General features: G+C 36.1%; 1 protein-coding gene across 13 annotated transcripts in view; it reads left to right on the top strand.

Moving 5' to 3' along the window:
- Window positions 1–18,284, top strand: part of MYCBP2 (MYC binding protein 2) — a 283,092-nt gene that overhangs the window by 245,598 nt on the left and 19,210 nt on the right. For 11 of the 13 annotated variants that reach the window (XM_044249910.1, XM_044249909.1, XM_044249914.1 and 8 more), the window contains 9 exons: window positions 855–1,011; window positions 1,194–1,418; window positions 4,269–4,334; window positions 5,773–6,012; window positions 6,322–6,420; window positions 13,573–13,653; window positions 14,687–14,953; window positions 15,415–15,698; window positions 17,106–17,202. In XM_044249910.1, the coding sequence (XP_044105845.1) occupies window positions 855–1,011; window positions 1,194–1,418; window positions 4,269–4,334; window positions 5,773–6,012; window positions 6,322–6,420; window positions 13,573–13,653; window positions 14,687–14,953; window positions 15,415–15,698; window positions 17,106–17,202 (1,516 nt within the window). The remainder of the gene's footprint in view (window positions 1–854; window positions 1,012–1,193; window positions 1,419–4,268; window positions 4,335–5,772; window positions 6,013–6,321; window positions 6,421–13,572; window positions 13,654–14,686; window positions 14,954–15,414; window positions 15,699–17,105; window positions 17,203–18,284) is intronic. The other 2 variants (XM_044249917.1, XM_044249905.1) reach the window with 1 other exon arrangement.

Genomic DNA, 18,284 nt, shown 5'->3' with positions numbered 1-18,284 from the left:
CAGAGCAACAAATGTCTTTGCTGCAAGTGAGCTTTTCGGTGAAGAATTGTGTCCTTCATCTTGTACCCTACATTTTATACCATCATGTAAAATTTTCCATTACTTAAGAGGAGGCTTTTAAATGTCATAAAAGGGAGAGGGAGAACAAAGTCTCAGAAACAGAAATTAAAATATCGATTTTGAATTGAAAAGAATTTTGAGAAAAATTGAACCTTAGTTATATACAAGGTAGGGGAGCATCACCTACTTTTAAGTCTAAGCCTGCTAAGATTTTAACATTACTTCTACATTGTGAACCTTGTTATCACATCTACATATGGAGCCACACATATAAATGAATGCTCCATTGACTTTTGTAAGCTGTAAGGTGATGGAGTGATTTTTGGCTACCCATAGCCCTAATGATAAGACCAGCAGAGGGGAGATTGTGTTTTCCTCCTCACAAGATTTTTGAAGTGCAGGCTGTGTTATATACACTCTGATGAATTAATATAGAATTCTAAAACTAATAAATTTGAGAGGCTGTTTCAGTTGGGGTAACACTTGTCTAACTGCAAATTTGATCTATTACCTTTTTTGTTTCTATACCCTTTATCTTCATGGCTACAGAAGCAAATTTCTTTATATGTAAACGTATTTTTCTGTATGTAAAATGAGCAAACTTTCTTTAGGTCTTACCTTGTTCCAAAGAAATTACCTTTATTTCTCAGAAAAAGGCAGTGATATTATTTCCTAATTTTTTTCCCATTTCTGTTTTTCACCTAGAACATTAAGATTTTTTGGAATACTAACTATGGAGTGCTTTTCCAAGAATTCCTTAGAAATTATTTAATGTATTGCTTATACCTTTTTAGGTGCTGGAGTCTGAAATTCAAGCAGTCTGATCACCAGTTCCTCCATCAGAGTAATGTCTTTCATCACATTAACAATATTTTGTCAAAATCAGATGATGGAGATAGTGAAGAAAGTTTTAGCATCAGTATTCAGTCTGGCTTTGAAGCAATGAGTCAGGTCAGTCATTGACCAGCTGTCCTGTGTTATCCCGCTAACATTCAACAGTGTGTAGAAGAAGAAACTGCAAGTTACTCCTAAACAATTTGGTTCATTTGTTTCTTACCTCATGTCTTGTTTGTCTTATTACCAGGAAAGATTTCCATTTCAGTGTTGTAATAACGTGCATTTGTTTCCGGTAGGAATTGTGCATAGTAATGTGCCTAAAGGACTTAACCAGCATTGTTGACATAAAAACTTCAAGCCGACCTGCCATGATCGGCAGTTTGACAGATGGTTCTACAGAAACCTTTTGGGAATCAGGAGATGAGGATAAGAACAAAACTAAGAACATCACCATCAACTGTGTAAAAGGAATCAATGCCCGCTACGTATCTGTCCATGTGGACAATTCGCGAGATCTCGGGGTAAGAAAGGAAACTTAATTTGTGGCTCATTAGTTCTTTTCAGACTGTCAGTGACTATGCCCTATCATTTCTGAGTTTAGCAAAAAGATTTTCATGTAGAACTTCACCAAACAAACAACATTTTTATGTTTCCCAAATAAATCTTAAATCTAAAAACAGATTAAGAGGAATGGGGCACTATGGAATGCCAATTCTAAAAAGAGATGTGATACAAATAACACCCTGGCTCCCAGCTAAGCAGAATAAATGAATGCACTGTAACTGCCTGCCCACATGCCCTTGTTTCAGCTCTTCTCTTGGTCTAGAAGTTCTCCCCTTAAACTCTGCCTATCAGATTCTTCCAGAATCTTGAAAGAGCAGGAAAAATTTCCTCTCCCAGGACCTCTTCTATAAAAATTACTCTTTCCAGAGTTCCTGCATGACTCAGTCAGTTAAGTGTCTGCCTGAAGCTCAGGTCATGATCCCAGGGTCCTGCTCAGAGGGGAACCTGCTTCCCCCTCTCCTCCCCACTCATGTTCTATCTCTGTTGCTATCTCTATGTCTTTGAAATAAATAAAATCTTTTTTTAACAACTTACTCTTTCCCTTCTCTAGGTTCTTTTTTTATATTACTCTGATGGCACTTAATATACTTTGACCTATCATGTGATTAGCTCTCAGTTTCCAACCCTCACTCTTAGCTTTCGCAGCAGTGGTGGTGGGATATCTAGACTACTGTGAATAATCATAATTTGTATTCTTCCTAACACTAGTCTGTTCACATGTTTCAACTGAATTTAGTACTCCTTGACAAGAGTCAGTAAACAAAGGAAAAAGAGTCTTATCTACCGGACTGTTGAGAACCAAGAAGAAACACCAGCTGCCCCGCATGCTTCTACCCCATTCCTGGGGAAGGAACTCCTTAGAATTTTTCCCTTAGAAGGGTTGTGGCTTGCTAGCAGAAACAGTATTAATAAATCCCCTTTGAGGGGCACCTGGGTGGCTCAGTGGGTTAAAGCCTCTGCCTTCGGGTCAGGTCAGGATCTCAGGGTCCTGGGATTGTTCCCCACATCGGGCTCTCTGCTCAGCATGGAGCCTGCTTCCCTTCCTCTCTCTGCCTGCCTTTCTGCCTTTCTGTCAAATGAATAAATAAAATCTTTAAAAATAAATAAATAAATAAATCCTCTTTGACCATTGCTAGCTTTCTCCCCATTCCATTCATGTATTTCCTTTCCCAGAAGGAGCCAGAGTGGTGGGGTTGGGTCTTGGATAACCCGTATAGGATGCCAACGTCAGAAGTCCAGTCTCCCATCAACATTCCTTGCCATCCACAGCCATCCCTAACTCCTGTTCCCTGGCAGTGAATAAGAAAAGAGGGTTTAGCTAATATATCATAAGGCATATCTCCTTTTTGGAGCCAGGAGTTTCATTTGGCACAACTAGAAAGTCAAGTGTAAGAAATCAAAACATTTTTCTAGCTAGAATTTACTGTTTAGTACAAAGTTATGTATAATTCATGGTATATTTTAAGCCAGGACATACTCTCCGTCAGAACAATGATGGCAATCAATTTGACATTTTTCCCTTTTAGGGAGAGAATCGTAGCAATACTCGTTTTTAAAAGCCCTAGTAGGGGGGCGCCTGAGTGGCTTAGTGGGTTAAGGCCTCTCTGCCTGGGATCTCTGGTCCCGGGATCCTGGGATCAAGCCCCACATTGGGCTTCTGCTCAGCAGAGAGCCTGCTTCCCCTCCTCTTTCTCTCTGCCTGCCTCTCTGCCTACTTGTGATCTGTGTCTGTCAAATAAATAAAATCTTAAAAAACAAATTAAAAAGATAAAAAATAAAAATAAAAGCCCCAGTAGGTTAGCCAACATTGGCTTTCCTTTTAAGAAACCTCCTCTGACTTACAAGCATCCTTGAGGCTGATGTACCTCTTTGTCCCCACCTGCCCACCATCAGTGCCTCATACACAGCAATTGTTGGAATTGGATTAGCCTAGACCTGACATATAGCTAAGTATGCAGTTCTTTCAGGAATTAATGTGCTAATGTGTTCCTTGATGTGCCTTACATAAAAGTTACTCAACTTTCGGGTCTCTGGCTCTAGTACTACATTGATTCTTTTTAGTACTTAAAGATTCTGAACTTCTGTTTGATATTTATTTCATGTGTTAATTAATGTTCCTTCCCTAGTGTGGCAAGGATCTTGAGAGGATAGAACCTGTCATTCTCATACATCCTTCTCCAAATCTGTAAGGCAGTCTGTGTACATTGTGACACTCACAAGTATTTGTTGGTTAAGTCACCTACCTTCCTTGCTTTTACCTCCGGAAGCAATGAAAGTATAGGAGAGAGAGTGGGACAGGAGTGGCAAACAGAGTTATGAAAGGGATAGAATTTAAATCATTAGACTTTGGGGGCGCCTGAGTGGCTCAGCTGGTTAAGCATCTGCCTTTGGCTCAGATCTTGATCCTGGGTCCTGGGATCAAGTCCCGTGTCGGCTCTGCATCAGGCTCCCTGCTCAGTGGGTAGTCTACCTGTCCCTTTGCCCCTTTCCCCTCTCATGCTCTTTCTTTTTCACTCACTCACTCTCAAATAAATAAATCTTTTTTAAAAAATCAGTCTTTAGACTTCGGATAAAAAGAGGGAATGCCAAGCTCCTCTTTCAGAGCTCATGGAGACCGAAGGTAGAATTTGTGAGAATAAGGCAAGACTGGAGTTGTAAGAATGTGGTTGATCAGGCAGAGGGAGTGAGGTCAGTTGGGAAGAAAAATGACAGTTACTGTTAATGTGGTATTGGTAGGCCATAAGAAACCATTGTAAATTCAGGACCAGGAATATAGGATAATAATTGTTGTGAATTGTCTATTTTAGAATAAAGTTACCTCAATGACCTTCTTAACTGGCAAAGCAGTAGAAGATTTGTGCAGAATAAAGCAGGTAATTAAAATTTTGTCATAAATTTTTTGCTACCTAGGGAGAAATTCTTCTCAGCCTCCACTGTTAAATTCTAATTTTGGCATGCTACCAAAGTACTATAGAAAATCATCTGTTTATAAAACACTAACCTGACAAATATTCCAGATATAGGAATGTTTATAACCATTCTGTGCTAAACATCTTATCCATTAGTGCCCTAAATGTTCTCCTGCCACAAATGCTTATACTGTACCTACAGTCCTCCAATCTGCCTCCACCTCCCTTACAAAGATTCAGGGTGCTCTAAATGCATCATAAATCCAATTCACAATGAACACCTATACCTCAGGTTAAAATGTAGATAATTGTCCTCCAGCCTGAATAAATTACTTAGAACACTGAAACTGTATCCAGGCTGCAAGTTGATGTTACAAACCATCTCTAGAAACAAGTTAAATTTTATTTGGGTGTGTATCTGAAATTCTGTATAAACTGATTTGTGTTAGTGAAACTTTATCAGAGTTCTTCTGTAGCAACTTTATCCCATAAATGTTGACCACTTGTTTTGCTTTGTTTTTCAAATCATGGACAGAATGAATTGAGATTTTGGATTAAATAATTAATTTTGTTTAAAAAGCTAAAAAATTTAAAAAAAAAGAGCTAAAAAATTTAGGGAAATAATCCTATTCAGTGAGGTACTATTTATTTATACTTAATGCTCTTTCTATAAAATTGGCATTATCAATTAAAATAATACCAATTTAGATGTCTACATAAATAATGTAGAAGTCGCAGCTCCTTTCTCTTTGACATCAAATAATGTAATAATGGTTTTCATGTTTTCAGGTGAATAGTGTCAAAACCATTTCACAGTGTATTGAACTTTAATCCTTGATAAAATTTTCACAGTGAAATAAGAAATCATAAAAGTGAAGTTACATATAATTTTTCTTCAAAAGTAAAACATATTAAGTAACTGCACATCAAAAATCCTCATCTTTTTTTAAAAAATTTATCTTTAAATGGTGCTTTTATGTGAAGATGCACCACCCCAAAAAAAAAAAAAAAATCCACAAAACAGGGCCCCATGCTGATCTTGTGAGTGCTCTTACTCATAGTCCGTATACGGAAAGGACTGTCACATATAAAATGATTAGTGATGTTACTTATATAACTTGTCCCTGGAAAGTGCTCAGACCTGCATTTTAATTCTCAGCTCCATCTAGTACTAAGAATCCTTTAACCTGTGTTAACCTCACTTCATCTGTGTAATAGCTACTGTAGTATTACTTACCCTCACAAGGTTTAAGTAAGATAATCAGTGTGAAGTAACACAGTAAACCTTGGTCTCTGCACAGGTCTTTGTGATTGAGCTTGCTGTTATTAGCGCTAAGTCTAGGACAGTGATAAGAGAGTGAGACAGCTGTATGAGGTTTCTATCCCTCTTCTGTTATGCTAGGTTGATCTGGACTCCAGGCACATTGGTTGGGTAACAAGTGAACTTCCAGGAGGGGATAATCACATCATCAAGATTGAATTAAAGGGCCCAGAAAATACACTGAGAGTTCGACAAGTAAAAGTCCTGGGCTGGAAGGATGGCGAAAGCACCAAAATTGCTGGCCAGATTTCAGCCAGTGTGGCCCAGCAAAGGAACTGTGAAGCCGAGACTCTGCGAGTGTTCAGACTTATTACATCTCAAGTGAGTGTCCTTACTACATAATCTAGCACAGGATGCCCTGAAATAAAATCTTACTCAATAATAATACCAAAACAGTAACAAAATACTTTCTGAAACTTGTTAGAAATGGCTGGCAACAGATGTGACCCATTTTCTCTTCTTCTCATAGCCCAAAACTCCTGTGTTTCATTTTGCACTCGTAATTCTTAAAAGTATAGCAAGGATAGCATAGTAATATTATAAAACCTGCAGAATTAGCTCATGCATCCTTTAGCTTCCACACTAATGATTACTGCCATTGATCCCATCTCATGCTCCTGTCTTCATCAGGTATTTGGAAAGCTCATCTCTGGAGATGCTGAACCTACACCAGAACAAGAGGAAAAAGCACTACTGTCCTCACCTGAAGGAGAGGAAAAAGTATACAATGTATTTATTTGTATTCTAAAGATATTTATTTCTTTTTTTCATTTGCTTACTTTTGTTCAGTGAAATTACCTATTGCCATGTATTTTAATGGATAGATGATAGTTAATATGCAGTTAATATTTTTTACTTTAATTAGAAGATGAAGAAACTATCAAAAGAAATTATTTGTTTATGTATGATCTAGCTAGCATTATAAGTAACAACAAAATTTCCTCTGTATCTTGGGCTGTTGTGTTCAAGTGTTGGGATTTGTAAAATCAGCTTAGGCATTTACTGTACTGTGTGCCATCAATGATCTCCTTCCTCCATTTACTCTGCCTTTCACAGTCTCCGTCAAAAATACTGTCTCCTCAAGGAATCTTCTTTAAGATTTCCCCCGCAAAATATGCAGTTTTCCTTCTGCTAAACTTCATCATAGTTTCTATGAGTCTCTTCTCAATTTCTTCCATATGTTTACTTGTACACAGATTTGTCTCTTCTACTGAATCATAGCTTCTTAAAAACCAAGTACATAATCTGATTTGTCTTTATATCCATGGCATAAACACACATGCATTCCGTCTGTTTTTATTGGAATAACCTGTTCTTTATCTTGTTCTTGAAATTTCTTTTAAATTGTGGTTGCCTTTACTTATTTGTTCTATTCTAAAGCACTATACCCAAGAGGAAAACCTCACCTATTTCCAAAAAGAGGTCAAGCCTGACTGGTCTCAATATTCTTATGTTGTTAGATGTTACAGATAATCACCTTGGCAGCTCTTTGAAAGATAATTTCAAGGACTTACATAGTCTAGCTCTGTGTCTTCTGGTGTAGTAATGTCTAAGTCATCCACATCTTTCTATTTGGGCTCCATAGAAAGTACGATTTTATAAAGTCTGGTTGTTTCTTCTAGCATCCTGTGGCGATTTCATTTGAATGACTACAAGACTGTGTGATTATTCATTAAATCAACTGAATTTTAGCAAATGGTGATTTTGTGCTAAGTAACTATGGTAATTGGTACCAAGCCCTCAGAAAACTGTGTTTTCTTAGATGTGAACTTTTCACACAACCCCAAAAAAGAAATCAGTAGGGATACTCTATAGCATGTAATCTATTTTTTATGTATGTGAAAACATTGCACATGTCACAGGGTTTCAGAATATGTTGAAAATATTATGCCCTGCAGCAGTTAGAGGAGGCTTTGGGTAGGTATTGGGTATGACTTGTACTAGAAAGGGCATGAGTCAGAGTTAGCATGACAGAAGGGATTTGAGTAGAGCTCTTTGAAGAGGCTGGACTAACAGTAGGAGAGTGTAGGTTGAGATGTTAAGGTTGATTGGAAGGCAGCTATGCTCACCACTATACCACCAACGCCCGCTGTTAAGGTTGATTGGGAAAGTTTATGCTAGTGGTAAGATGCCCATGAAATAGCATAATTATTAAGAGAATCATTTTTTACATCAGGTTTTTGAAGTAGAATTTAGATAAGGAAAAAAATTCATCCTTTTAAACTGTATTGTTTGATGAATTTTGACCAATATATGTAGTAGTAAAATCATCACTCGTAAAATGTCCCTCTGGGTGCTTTGCAGTCAGTCCTCTCACCTGATGCCTAGATCCTGACAACCACTGAACTGTTTTCTGCTCCTGGAGTGTTGCCTTTCCCCAGATGTCATATAAATGGAACCAGATAGAATGTAACCTTTTCTTATGGTTTCTTTCTTTTGGTATAATGATATTGAGATTCATCCATGTAGGAACACGTATCAGTAGTTGTTTCTTTTGGTTGCTGAGAAGTGTTCCATTTTATGATTTACCATAATTTGTTTATTCTTTGACCTTTTGATGGATATTTATGTTGTTTCTTTGTTGGCTATTAATAAATAAAGCTGATTTTTTATGGGTATTTTTTCATTTTTCTTGGGTAAATACCTGTGAGTAGAATTGCTGGGTTGTATGGTAAGTGTATGTTTAACTTTGTAAGAAACTGCTGAACTCTTTCCAAATGATTGAACCAATTTGCATTTTTACCAGCAGTGTATGAGATTTCCAGTTGCTTCACATTCTCTCAAAAGCACTTAGGATTGTCACTCTTTTTAATGTTGGCCATTGTAGTAGGTAGGTAGCAGTATCTCATTGTGGTTTTAATATGGATTTCTCTGATGATTAGTAATGTTGAGTAAATTTTCATGTGCTTATTTGCCATCACTTTATTTAGTGTAGTATCTGTTCAAATTTTTTACCCCTATTTTTTTATATTAGGTTGAAAGATATATATGATAAAGACTCCTTAGCCAATATGTGTTTTCTTTTCAGGTATTTTCTCCTACTCTGTGGTTTATCTTTCAGGGACAGAAGTGTTTTGGGGTTTTTTGTTTGTTTTTTGGGAACAGAAGTTTTTGATCTTGAGGAAGTATAATTCAGTCTGTTTTTTTCTAAATGACTTGCGATTTTTTTATCTTACCTAAAATTTAATGTCACAAAGATTTTCTTCTAGCAGGAATAGAGTTTTAATTCTTTTGTTTTTGCCATATACATTTTAAGTTAATTTTTCTTTATAGTGTGAGGTCAGAGTTGAGTTTCATTTATTTATTTTGTTAATCTTTTTATTAGGATGGTGGATTTTTTTTAGATTTTATTTATTAAAGAGGGAAAGCACGAGTAGGATGAAAGGCAGAGGGAGAAGCAGACTCCCTGCTGAGCAGGTAGCCCAGTGCAGGGCTCTGTCTCGGAACCCTTGAGATTATGACCTGAGCCAAAGGCAGATGTTAAAACTACTGAGCCACCCAGGTGCCCCAGAATTTCATTTATTTTTGCGTGTAGATAGCCAGTTGTTCCATCACCATTTGTTGAAAAAAATTATCCTTTATCAATAATAAATTCACCATAAATATGTAGGTCTGTTTCTGTATTCTTCACTCTTTCCATTGATCTATATGTATATTCTTACACCAACATCAGAGTGTCTTGATTACTGCAGCTTATGGAAATCATGAGATCAGATTCCAACCTGGTTCTTTTTTAAGTTATTTTGGCTATTCTAGGCCCTTTATATTTTTATATAAAGCTTAGAACCAGCTTGTCTTTTCCTCTTCTTAAAAAAAAAAAAAAAAACCTGAAATATTGATTGTAACTGTACCAAATTGCTAAGTGATTTGGGGAGAATTGACATCTTAGTAATATTGAATGTTCCTATCCGTGAACATGATATATTTCTCCATTTATCTAGATCTTCTTTAATTTTTGTCAGCAATGTTTTGTAGTTCATTGTACAGGTCTTATACACATCTTAATCCCTAAATAATTCTATTAATATTAACAATAATCTGTAAATAATAATTGTTTTTAATGATATGCAAATGGTATTTTTTATTTCACTTTTCAGTTCATTTCTAGTATGTAAAAATATAATTGTGATCTTCTTAAATTCACTTCTTAGTTCTAGAAGGTTTTTTTTTTTTGTAGACTTTTTAGGATTTTCTTCATAGATAATCATGTTGTCTGCAAAGAAAGTTGGTTTTACTTCCTTCCCAGCCCATAGGCCTTAAATTTCTTTTCTTGTGTTAGTGTAATAGCTATGGCCTTCAATACCAAGTGGTGACATCAGACATCTTTGCCTTTTCTGGATCTTAATAGGAAACAGTCAGTCTTTCATCATTAAGTGTGATGTTAGCTGTAGATATTTTGTAAATGCGCTAGTCAGATTGAAGATGTTTCTTTCTATTCCTAGTTTTCTGAGAGTTTTTATCAAATGGTATTCTTTTTTTTTTTTTTAAGATTTTTATTTATTTAGTTGACAGAGAGACACAGAGAGAGAGGGAATACAAGCAGAGGGAGCGGGAGAGGGAGAAGCAGTCTTCCTGTGGAGCAGAGAGCCTAATATGGGGCTCAATCCCAGGACCCTGGGATCACGACCTGAGCTGAAGTCAGACACTTAATGACTGAGCCACCCAGTTGCCCCTCAAATGGATATTCTTAAATATTTTTCTTTTTATGCATTAAGATAATCCATATATTGCTATATGTTAGTAGATATGTCAGTGTATTTTTCTTTAATAAGGAAGCTAATGAACTAGGGGAGTGATAACTAAAAGGTATAGTGTTTCTTTTTTGGAGTGATGAAAATGCTCTAAAATTAACTGTGGTGATAGTTGCACATGTATTTGAATATACTGTAAACCATTGACTTATATATATTTTTTAAGATTTTATTTATTTATTTGACAGAGATCACAAGTAGGCAAAGAGGCAGGCAGAGAGAGAGAGGAAGGCAAGCAGGCTCCCTGCTGAGCAGAGAGCCCAATGCAGAGCTCGATCTCAGGACCCTGGGATCATGACCTGAGCCGAAGGCAGAGGCTTTAACCCAGTGAGCCACCCAGGCACCCATGAATTGTATATTTTAAATGACTGAATAGTATGTTAACTATATCTCAAAGCTATTTTTTTAATTATGTTGGTCACCGTATATTACATCATTAGTTTTTTGTTTTGTTTTTTTAAGATTTTATTTATTTGACAGAGAGAGCAAGTGAGAGAGGGAATACAAGCTGGGGGACTGGGAGAGGGAGAAGCAGGCTTCCCGCTAAACAGGGAGCCCGATGCAGGGCCCGATCCCAGGACCCTGGGGTCATGACCAAGCCGAAGGCAGACACTCAGCTCCTGCCCACAGGCATCCCACATCATTCGTTTTTTATGTAGCATTCCATGATTCATTATTTGCGTGTAACACCCAGTTCTCCATGTAATACGTGCCCTCCTTAATACCCGTGAGGGGACTAACCCGTCTCTCCACCACCCCCCCCACTCTGAAATCCTCAGTTTGTTTCCTGGAGTCCATAGTCTCTCCTGGTTCGTCTCCCCCTCTGATTTCCCCCTCTTCATTTTTCCCTTCCTTCTAATGTCCTCTGTGCTATTCCTTATGTTCCACATGTAATTGAAACCATATGATAATTGTCTTTCTCTGCCTAACTTATTTCACTTAGCATAATCCCCTTGAGTTCCATATATGTCAGTGCAAATGGTGGCTATTCATCCTTTCTGATGGCTGAGTAATACTCCATTGTATATCTCAAAGCTGTTTAAGAAAATTCTGAAAGAACTTTTAAAATAAGAAGATAAAGTAACTGTATAAAAAAAACTCATTTGTTAATGTATAATCTAGCTAGCGTTTCAACTAGCAAGAGAATTATTCTACCAGTGTGCTTTCTTTAACAGATACAAGGCTAATGCAGTTATCTGTTCTTCTTGACTGAACTTTGATAGTTTTGTGCTTCAAGTATTTTCTCATTTCATCTAAGTTGCTAAATTGTTTGGTGTAAGTTGTTAATAATATACCCTTATTATTCTTTTAATATCAATAGAATCTGTAGTGATGTATCTTCTTTTATTACTTCTTTCCATCTGCTTTGTGTTTGATTTGTTCTTTTTCTAGTTTCAAAGACTTGAGATCTTTTTTTATAAGTAGTGGTACAGTTTTCTTTTCAGCACTGCTTTAGTCGAGTGTTAACAAATTTTGGTGTGTTGGTTATATGTTCTTTCTCTTTTCATTAGTTCAGAATATTTTTTTTTTATTTCCATTTTGATTTCTTCCTTGACCCCTGGATAATTTAGAAGTTTCTTGTTTAGTTTCTAAATATTTGGGGATTTTTCAAATAGCTTTCTGTTACTAATTTCTAGTATAATTCACTGAGGTCAAAGAATATACTTTGTATAATTTCAGGTCTTTTAAAATTGTTAAGATTTGAATTCTGACTCACTTATTTTAGCGAATATCCACATGCACTTGAAAAGAAGTCGAACTCTGCTTTTGTTTGGTGAGGAGGTTCTATAATTATCTATTCAATTTGGTTGATAGTTTTGTTCAAGTCTTCAGGAGCTTTACGGATTATCATTTGTTCATTTACTTATACTTTCAAGTGCAGAGAAAATTTTGAAGTGTCCACCTGTATATGTACTTGTCTATTTGGGTTTTAGTTTACCTGGTTGCAAACTTCATTTGTCTGATAGGCACAAAATTATATGGTTCTGTAGATGATCAGCTCTTTTTCATTAAGGGTGGCATTGCATGCTCTTGTAGCTTTCTCTATCCTAAGAAAAGTGAAACTGAGAGTCATTTTTTATTCTTAGAAGAGAAGCTTTGTGTTACTTTCCTTACCTGTAAAATCAAACATCATATTTACCTTATGGGCTTGTTCTGAAGATTAAATAAGAGTATTTGTGGGGGCGCCTGGGTGGCTCGGTGGGTTAAGCCGCTGCCTTCAGCTCAGGTCATGATCGCAGGGTCCTGGGATCGAGCCCCGCATCGGGCTCTCTGCTCAGCCGGGAGCCTGCTTCCTTCTCTCTCTCTCTCTGCCTGCCTCTCTGCCTGCTTGTGATCTCTCTCTGTCAAATTAAAAAAAAAAAAAAAAAAGAGTATTTGTGTGTGTGATAACTATATGGCTGTGTATCTGAACCTTAGGAGAGTACCATTCACATAATAAGCACTATAAAATGCCAGCCTTTATTTCTCTTCTTATGATATATTTCTTTGACTCCTGTTAGCAGTAGATTAGCCTACTCTAAGAATACCATTATCGTAGAGTTTTGTTAGGATATTTCCCTTTTAATCAAATATCATTTTCAGAGTTGTTCTAATAACTAAATGTAGAATCCTCACAATTTAGAAATAGATGTAATTAAAGTGAATCAAATTGACAGATCAAAGAAGTTCATGAAAAAGTAGTATGCTTCTCTGGATTTCTTAAATTCAGAAATTTTTCTTTTTTTCTTGGAGTCATTGTTAGCCAATAGTGGTTTCTTCAAACCTTACCCTTTGTCTTAGTGTTACAGACTCAGTTTAAAATAAATTCACCTTATAAAAAATACGTGCAGGGGCGCCTGGGTGGCTCAATGGGTTAAAGCCTCTGCTTTCGGCTCAGGTCATGGTCTCAGGGTCCTGGGATCGAGCCCCGCATCGGGCTCTCTGCTCAGCAGGGAGCCTGCTTCCTCCCCTCTCTCTCTACCTGCCTCTCTACCTACTTGTGATCTCTCTCTGTCAAATAAATAAATAAAATCTTTAAAAAAAAAAAAATACCTGCATAGTTAATTCTCAAGATACTTTAAGATCAAATACACAAATTTTATTCAAAGAACCTGGTGGGGTTTTTTTTCTTCCCTTTTTGTGTGTAAAGGCAACATCAGATGCTGACCTGAAAGAACATATGGTTGGAATCATATTCAGCAGGAGTAAGCTGACTAATTTACAAAAACAGGTTGGTAAATAGTCATTTCATTATCTTCATCAGCTTTTGTTTTTCGGGTGTAAAGTATTTTCCAAAATTTATGGAATCTTTTTTATGCTCTTATAGGTCCTGTAGACTGTATCTGCCTTTTTCTAGAGACGAAGGAGTGTATAGGCATACCTGCATCACTTTAAAGATTTTGTTATGAATGTTAACTTTCTTACCTTACTACTATTTGTTATTTCTCATTTTCAGGTAGATTGTTTTATTTTGGTGTCAAATATCCAGATATATCAAAGTTCATTTGCATTTTCTGTGTTCCTTTTCCCACTGTTCTTTTGTGTCAGTTGATTTTTTTTTCCTGAGCAATTATAGTGTTAACTAAATCAGTGTTAATATTTTTAATTATAAAGAGGTGGGGTAGTGCTAGATTGTTCATATAATGGAGTACCTAGTTAACATAATAATCAGCCCTTCAGAAGTCAAATAAAACACTGGTTTTAAATTAGCCCATCATTTTAACTTTCAACTTGTTAAATCAATAAATTTATTTGTGCTTTGTCTTTTTAACAATGTATCATTGAATCTTAGATTCTACCAGTTATAAAATGTGCTGTATTTCATGTATCACTAAAAAAAGAAAATTTGCTGCCAGTTACATTATGAATGCCATCAATTATAAAACATATTATGAATAGAAATGCTAATGATATCTGAAAGGAAATATGGCTTAGAAGTGATAAATTATGGTAATTTGCTTTTGTTTGATGTCTTAAACCACAGGCAGGGGTATTGGCAACTTGTATATAAATAGTTTCTACATAGTAGCTGATTTAAATGTTAAGATTTTTATTCTGCTAGAATTTCTGCTAGAAATCTGCTAGATTTTCTTAATTGTTTATAAGATGAATTAAGATGGTATGATGGAAATTAATGGGGAGAAAGAATTAAATTGACTATCAACTAATATTCTTGTCTTTTTTTTTTTTTTTTTTTTTACTAGAAGTAGTACATCAGATTTGCAAGTAGGTTTTTACATATCCTTTATGTTGTCTTTAAATAGGTGTGTGCTCACATCGTCCAGGCTATTCGCATGGAAGCCACCAGAGTTCGCGAAGAATGGGAACATGCTATATCAAGCAAAGAAAATGCCAATTCTCAGCCCAATGATGAAGATGCCTCCTCTGATGCTTACTGCTTTGAGCTGCTCTCTATGGTCTTAGCCCTGAGTGGCTCTAACGTGGGCCGCCAGTATCTGGCTCAGCAACTAACTCTACTCCAGGATCTCTTTTCACTGCTCCATACGGCCTCTCCTCGAGTCCAGAGACAGGTGACTGGTCATTCCACCTACCTTTTGGCTCACTTGTTCCTCAAAACACTTAAAAATTACATTATCAAAGAGAATCACCTTAGAGTCTTAACTGTTGATCTTTATTTTTTGTTACTTGGTTTTTTGAATTGCATTTTAACTCCATGCTTTTTATTTTTGACTCATTATAATGAGAACATGGAAGAACAAAATATGTTCTATTTTACTACTGTGCTGTTGCTCTACTAATTGTCTTGTTACCATGGGATGTGTAATGTTTCTTTATTCCTGACCAAATAAAGACAAGTTTTTTTCTTGCTGCCCTGGAGGGGTAATTACCACTTCAGAAATTAAAATAGTGTTTAAATAAGTTTTGTCCTTCTGAAAGCTTTTGGAGTCCTAGAACACCTGCTAGGCTCATTTTAAAAAAAGAGAACTTTAGAACAACAGTCTTTAAGATGAATTCTTTCTTTTCTTATCAGGTAACCTCCTTACTAAGACGAGTGTTGCCTGAGGTGACCCCTAATCGTCTGGCCAGCATCATAGGAGTAAAATCCCTTCCCCCAGCAGATATCAGTGATATCATTCACTCAACAGAAAAAGGAGATTGGAATAAACTAGGTATCTTGGACATGTTTCTGGGATGCATTGCCAAAGCACTCACAGTACAGCTAAAAGCCAAAGGAACTACCATCACAGGAACAGCTGGTACCACTGTGGGCAAAGGTGTTACCACAGTTACTCTTCCAATGATTTTCAATTCCAGGTTAGTCATTACATCTGCTTTAGTAGTAAAATAGTAAATCCTATTTGGAGAATTAAAACAGGATTTCAAATTCCACCTTGTTTGCTTGTTTACCAAAAAGAAGCCATAAACAACTAATGCATGTATAAAAGAGAATGCTGTATATAACCAAGGTGTAGTTTCAAGTTAATGGGGAGAGGAAGGTATGTTTGTATGTTGAATATAATGTTGGAATACTTCTCATGTAGAAAAAATATTTTAGGCCCCTATCTCACACCATATCCAAAAGTAAACTTGAGATCAATTAAAGCTTTATGTATATTTCCTTTAAAAATCTACTAGGACAAATTAAAGAAGAATATTTTTGTAATCTTCAATCCAGGAAGACCTCCTTAAAACACAGAATACAAATGTCACAGAGGAAAAATTCTCAGATTTGGCTACATAAAAATGAAGGATAATTATATGAAAATGTTTTTAAAATATAAACTGACCTGAAAATATTTAACACCTATATAGTAGAGAATAAATTATTAATCATAATATTTAAAAAATTACTATAAATTAATGAGAAAAGACAAACAACTGATAGAAAAATATATGACAAGAGAGTCAGTTCCAAGAAGAAAAATTACAAATGCCAGTAGACAAAAGAAAAGACACTTAACTGGGAATCGGAGATATGTAGATTAAACAGTAGGACAATATCTTTGTCTTGGCAGCATTATGAAGAAATAGGCATTTTTTTATGGCATCTAATGTAGATTACTACAGCCTTTTTGGATGTCAGTTTAATAACATATCACTGTATTTAAAATATTCCTATCCTTTGACCTACCAGTTCTACTTCTAGATGTACAAAAATATATGCAAGGAAGTTTGTTACAGAATTGTGTATAACAGCAGAAGATTAGACATCCAGAACAGTCTAGTCAAAGAACCAGTCCATGATATTAAGTAGTACCAGAATATAAATCAGTGTGTTGTTTTCTTCATCTAGATAGTCTTACGAAAGAAAAAAAAAAAAGTCAGCTGAAATAGAGAGTAGTATACTCAGTGATATAGTTGACATATTCTGGTGCAAGCTCTTAATATCTCTCTCTATGTGGATTGGTAACAAATAGTTCGTGGTCTCTGAATATGCTTTGAACAGCTCTGTTCTAGAAGATGCAGGCTACAAAAATAATATACAAACAAATACGTGGAAGGGAACATGTATCACGTGGAAGGGAACATGTATCAGAATAGCTACTCTCGGGGTTGAAGTTGAATATCTTACGGGTGATACTTTGATTCATTTCTTTTTAAAATTCTTTAGTTGTTTGAATCATTTAAAAAATTAAAAAGCATGCTGAAATATAGAAGTTTTCATCGTATTTATCTGTAACTGTCACTGGTTGGTTTGCAAATGCTGACTTCTCTTTGTAGTTATGTCCGTCGAGGTGAAAGTCATTGGTGGATGAAGGGCTCAACTCCTACCCAAATCTCAGAGATCATCATTAAACTTATCAAGGATATGGCAGCAGTGAGTTCCCATCCTCCTGATCATTATGTCACTGAAGTACAGTCAAAATCTGATTAAAAGAAGGAGTTTATTCTGCTACCTTAATAGCAGAAGTACATTGGTGTTATTTTGCTTTACTTATAGCCTCTGTTTAGTAGGTTAACTATCGTGCCATCTGTCTTTTCAGTCAGTGATTAATTTGTCCTTTGGGAAAACTGTTCATTTCAAGCTTTCCAGTTAATTTACTTGTGAATTGTTATATTAGTCTTCTAAGACTTAAAAACTTAAAAAATGAAATATACTTTTTTTGAGCCTGACAAATCAAAACCCTAAAGGAAAAACAAAAGTTTCTCCTTTTCTTCAGTTCTCCTGGTTTATAAACCTTTTACTCTTCTTTATTAACATTCTCTGTCATTGTTGTTAGATGTTCTTTTCGGCGAAATCTGGGAGTGTGGAGAAAAGGGAATTACTTCTCAAAGTACTGGGCTCTTACTGGTACTTTGCTAGTTTCAATGCTAGTTTCCTCACATTCCATTATATTTTGAGGCTCATGAGGGCAAGATGCTGTGAAATGTGGGCTTCTGAGAGAAAGATTAGACAAAACATCTTGGAGGAGGAGGAAGTGGAACTGCCTCTTAAGAGACTGATAGCAAATGGATGGGAGACAAGAGAGGATATTCTCGGGATATAGAAAGTTCTGTCACTTTTCCCAACAGCAAGGATATTTCCTCAACTGGAAAAATGGGGCACTTTCTCACTTTTCAATAAGTCTTTCTCAGCATGTTCACTGGATGAAAATACCAAGGAATAATATTTAGGAACACCTAAATTCTATGGTAGACAGGTGTTTATGTTCAGCAAAAACCAAGTTATTAGTTGTAGGGTCACCTGGGTGGCTCAGTCAGTTAAGTGACTGTCTTCGGCTCCAGTCATGATCTCAGGTCCTGGGATCGAGCCCTGCTTCAGGCTCTCTGCTCAGTGGGGAACCTGCTTCTCCCTCTCCTTATGCTCCCCCTGCTTGTTCTCTTGCTCTATCTCTCAAATAAGTAAATAAATAAAATCTTTTTAAATAAATAAATAAAAGGGTTTTTTTTTCTTTTTAT

The sequence above is a fragment of the Neovison vison genome, chromosome 5 (genome assembly GCF_020171115.1).
Source record: "Neovison vison isolate M4711 chromosome 5, ASM_NN_V1, whole genome shotgun sequence".
NCBI classification, from domain to species: Eukaryota; Metazoa; Chordata; class Mammalia; order Carnivora; family Mustelidae; genus Neogale; species Neogale vison.
The sequence above is the reverse complement of the archived record's forward strand: the minus strand, read 5'-3'. Positions and strand labels throughout refer to the sequence as shown.